Below are 4580 nucleotides of genomic sequence, written 5' to 3'. Positions count from 1 at the left end.
CTCTCGCGAGATTAGGCCACTCCGTGAACAAGATGGACTGATAGCCATCGAAAATTTGGAGGTTAGTATCCTTATCCTTCCAAAGTTGTCACTGATGAAAGAATTCACTAGGAACTGAAAATTATGGAAATTACCCGATGGTCAAGTCTCCTAGTCTTTTCGCATTGCTAACTAGCAGTGAGACCTGTACGATTGAACGTTGTCCGACTACAGCTTTAAACAATGTAAAACATACCGTTAGTTAAATACTAAACCAGAACATACCAGAGATGCTATCTAGGTTTGTCTTCAATTTTTGTAAATCCCCGTTCAAAGCCATAGCAGATAGTGGAAGGTGCTCAGGACTAATGGCTTGGACACCAAAGTGACATTTGAACATTCACCTAATGGATCACAAAAATGAAGCGCCGTGTCTGGTGTCAGTGCAGATTGTAGGCAATAATTGGCGGACTGGGCCGCGCATCAGAGATTATACATCTGTAAAATCGGGACTGAGTAAAGTACAGTAGTAGCATCTAGGACATTAGCCGCGTACACGTGCAGCTTCTCAACGTGGCCGGGCACAAAATGGTGCTAACGACCGCTAGTTGGCTAGCAATACCACAAGTACGATACAAATTTTAGGTAAAATATTTTTCAAAGCAACAGTATGTTATAAGAACACCAGATCAATTGCTATCTCAATAAAGTATCAAATTTATAGCAGTTTGAACCGTATTTGCAGCTGATTGGGGACTGTTTGACCATGTGTTGAAGATTAAGATCACATCTCGATAACCAAATCACACAAAATGATGCTTATAAACACTGGCTAGCGATACCACGAGCATGATAATGATAACAGTACTTGCAGTTGATTTGGAGATCTGGAGAGTGTGTTGAAGAAGATACACATCTCGAGAACCAAATCACACAGACTGCAGTTGAAGTAAACTTACCTTGCAGAGCGTTCACTGTCTCAATGATGGGGATCTTTATCATTTCCAGTTACATTTGCGCCACCAAACGGAAGCTCACTCCCTTGAATCTGAATAAAAAAACATATCAAAGCGTTTCGTTCAATATATCTAACATACCAGCTTCAATGACTGACAGACTGTACTGGAGACAAAACTACACCTCCGCAAAGGAAGATTGAAGAAGAAGAAGAAGCTTCACAGGCATGCAGCGGAAGCTGCTTTCGTTAAAAAAGATCTGCCAAAGGTCAGTAACCTGTAAACCAGGCGTGGGTTCAAGCATGTCTACTGGGAATGGCTTGATGTAGTTGTTTTGATGCTGTTATATGAAGACATACAGCCAAGATTAAGCAAGCAGGGATCAAGACCTCGGTTTATCAGAGACATGTTTGTATATATTTTTATCGAGCTTTATTTCTTTTACTCCTGTTTTTCGCCCGCCAAACTTTGGTGGCGCATTGGATACTGCCTTGCCGATTTTATACTTCCTTGCTAATTGGATACCACGGTGTTGATACTGTCTTGCCAGTTTGATACTGCCTTGCTGATTTGATACAGGCTTGCCAATTTCATACCTCCTTGTAGTCACCAAAAGACACGCTTGGTGATTGAAGGCAATTTCATAGGGCGAGCCCTGGCAACTAGTGAATAACAGTATACAAGAACTCCCTGTGTGGAGTAACAAACCAGTACACTCCACACTGAGTGAAAAACCTTGATGAAAACGAATTGAAACTATTCGCATCGTCCTGTGAATACTGATGTGTTCAGTTTGACATCGCTTTTTGTGTGAAAATCTGTAAGCTTGTTGGCAGGTGGCGGATCAAGACTGTTAATTTGATTATCAGGTGTGACAAGTGAACAAGAGATAAATGGGAGATATAATCGTAGAGTCCCAGTCAACAGTTGGACGTCAGAGGTGCAATCTGGTCTTTTAGTTGGGTCGTCGTTTTTTGGAAGGTGGTAGGACTGTTATCCCATGAGAGAGAGGGAGGTGTCAAAAATGTTAAGTTAGAAATGTTGTGACTCAACAATGCATTTTGGATGCTTTTGGTGTCTTTATGCCTTCCCTACAACACCGCACTGCTTTCTTGACCGTGCCAGGATAGACAGTAGGACAGCTGCAAGACACATGTGACTACATATAGACGAAGTGGTCTTCGGCAGGGCACCACAACACAGTCTATATCAGCCCCACAGCTATTTATATATATAACTAAACAGTCCTATACGAGAATGGCAGTCTCTACCGCATAGGGACGATCTGGAAGCTGACTCAGGTTTGTTGCAGCACAAAAGTTTAACTCCAGCGAAGAAGACCCGAGGACAGATTAGTGAAAAGTTCATCTGCATTTGAATTCTGAACTTGACCTTACAAAGATCAGTGGGGCCTCAGCTGTGATTCCGGAAGACTAAGTCCACGGTCATTAACGCTGGGATGACCTGGAAGCACGTTGTCCTTTTATCTTCAGGATAAATCGTGGAGGTGCTCGCGCCTCGGTATGTCTCATTCACAAGAGCTTAGAGGAAGAGGTAAACCCACGTCGGCATGCAGGAGATAAAGGGTTTTGGAAGATCAGAAGAAAATCTGAGATTAGTTTTCACCTCATATTATCGTTCCTCGATCAGAACACCTGAGATGCAAGTCACGTGTATCTTTCTTCTCCTGTGTTTTGCAGCTGCATCTGAATTCAAAGTTTATTCATCTTCTTCCACTGTGCCATTTAGCTATACGGTATTGGTAACCACAATTACAAAAATGGCGAAACTATCAATTTAAAGCAGTGGAGATACATGTTGTCAACAAGACACAGCTCAATGATATTCTTCTGCAGTTTCTGAACAGAATAATTATAGAAACGAACATTTGAAAAGAAAAAAATATATATCTAAATCACCTTATGTTCATAGGCTCTTTTCTGTTTTTCTATTTTCTCAAAATGCAACTGTTCCTTCATGGCAATGCTTATAGTTAGACGCGTACCGAATAACTTGTACTTTCTTGTGTAACATATTCTGTTTCTATGAAAAAGCCCAAGGGAAGGTTTATACCTAATAACCTGTACGTAAATTGTCGTTAAATGACATATTCTTCCAGATAAATGTTTAATAACCTGTAAAGATGAAAGTACTTAGAAATAATACATTGATTTCATTACTCCATTATCCCACGCAGTTTTCTCTGATAAAGATTGTGACGTGTGCCTGTATGCCGTGGGCGTTTGAACATTTACTCCATGATTTCGACATAAATGTTTCTAGAAAATAAACATAGACTATTCTAATTGCCATTGCCGTTGGAATCTTGTAACTGTAATATCTAAGCAGTCATTGATATAACTGTTTCTAGGAAAAAATATCAAACACAATTTACCTTGCTTTTGGGCTAGCCATTCATATTCAAGTTAAATGAAAACTTGAATATTTTTATATTTATTTACAGCAGTGCTTAGTTATTTGTATGAGCAAGAACATAGCAGCTCAGGCTTACTTAGAAGGTCAATGACCTCTCTTTGAGATGTTTTCAAGTCACGGAAATAGCTGCTTTATCTAAATTTAGCTCTCAATTTGGCTCTAAATTTCCTTAATGGAGAACCATCGATTAGACTCACAGTGCCAATTACGGCAGCCTTCACCACTGCTTCATCACTGTACCCAACTGTGTCCCATTGATAGAGCACGGGGATATGTTCTAACGACTCATGAACATATGAAACTTCTTGTTCATCAGTTTGTCTCGAGGCATGTGGTTATTGTTATTGTCTTCATCAGTCATTTAGTACGATGTGGCGTCCAAATACAGCATTTTTGTCTATAGGCCCTTTATGCTACGGGAGGTAAAGTGACTTTAAGAACAGATTTGTTCCGAAAATATCTGATCAATATCTGTTTTGGGTATCCTACTTTTCAAGATGCTCATCAAGTTCGATGGCCTCTCAGGATGTCGCAATCCCTTATTTTTCCCTAGGAAAATGCGTACAATGAATACCACTTGCTCTTTCTCTTATAACATACATTTCTCTGTACAATCTTCCATACCCTACTCTACATGGGTTTAATTCACAGGCCTTCCTTTGATAACCATTATTGAAAATGTAGATCATTACACTTCTGAGATTACACTCGCCTGACGTTTTTGACGTCAATGCAGTGTTTCATAAAATGCTCCAGTTAAAAATCCTCTCTTCAGACAATTTTTCAGACAGGCAGCTGCTCAAAGCCATTATAACACAGACCCAATCAATTAAAAGCCTGGACAGTCTAGCATACATGCCTATATTTGAGCAAGCAGTGCACGTAATGAGAAGGTTTCCAACGTTTGTTGGCTGTTTGATAATAACGCGGACGGACACTTTAATTTACTTCTGTACTCTGACGCCTCTTGCCAAAGACGTTTAGATTAACGGGAGCAACAACCGTAATTCTGTGATTAACCTCCCCGAAGGCCAACAAACATAAAGCTACTGCGGCTTGGACTGATTTTTAATCAAATATACGGTTACCTTTTGAATGGGGAGATACTGAAAAAAATGTAAATACTAGTACATGACCTCCTGTAAAACATGCTAAACAGGTAAAACATGCAACATGCGAAAGTGCAAGAAAATGCAAAAACTTTGCAGA

General features: G+C 40.0%; 1 protein-coding gene across 1 annotated transcript in view; it reads right to left on the bottom strand.

Annotated features, from left to right (window-relative positions):
• Positions 1-981, bottom strand: part of LOC109472948 (neuronal acetylcholine receptor subunit alpha-9-like) — a 7635-nt gene extending 6654 nt beyond the window's left edge. The window contains exon 1 of the mRNA XM_019772814.1: positions 939-981. Within this exon, the coding sequence (XP_019628373.1) occupies positions 939-981 (43 nt within the window). The remainder of the gene's footprint in view (positions 1-938) is intronic.
• Positions 982-4580: the final 3599 nt, after the last annotated feature.

The sequence above is a fragment of the Branchiostoma belcheri genome, unplaced genomic scaffold, assembly GCF_001625305.1.
Source record: "Branchiostoma belcheri isolate BF01 breed outbred unplaced genomic scaffold, Haploidv18h27 scaffold29, whole genome shotgun sequence".
Classification (NCBI taxonomy): domain Eukaryota; kingdom Metazoa; phylum Chordata; class Leptocardii; order Amphioxiformes; family Branchiostomatidae; genus Branchiostoma; species Branchiostoma belcheri.
This window is presented reverse-complemented; position numbering and strand designations above follow the sequence as displayed.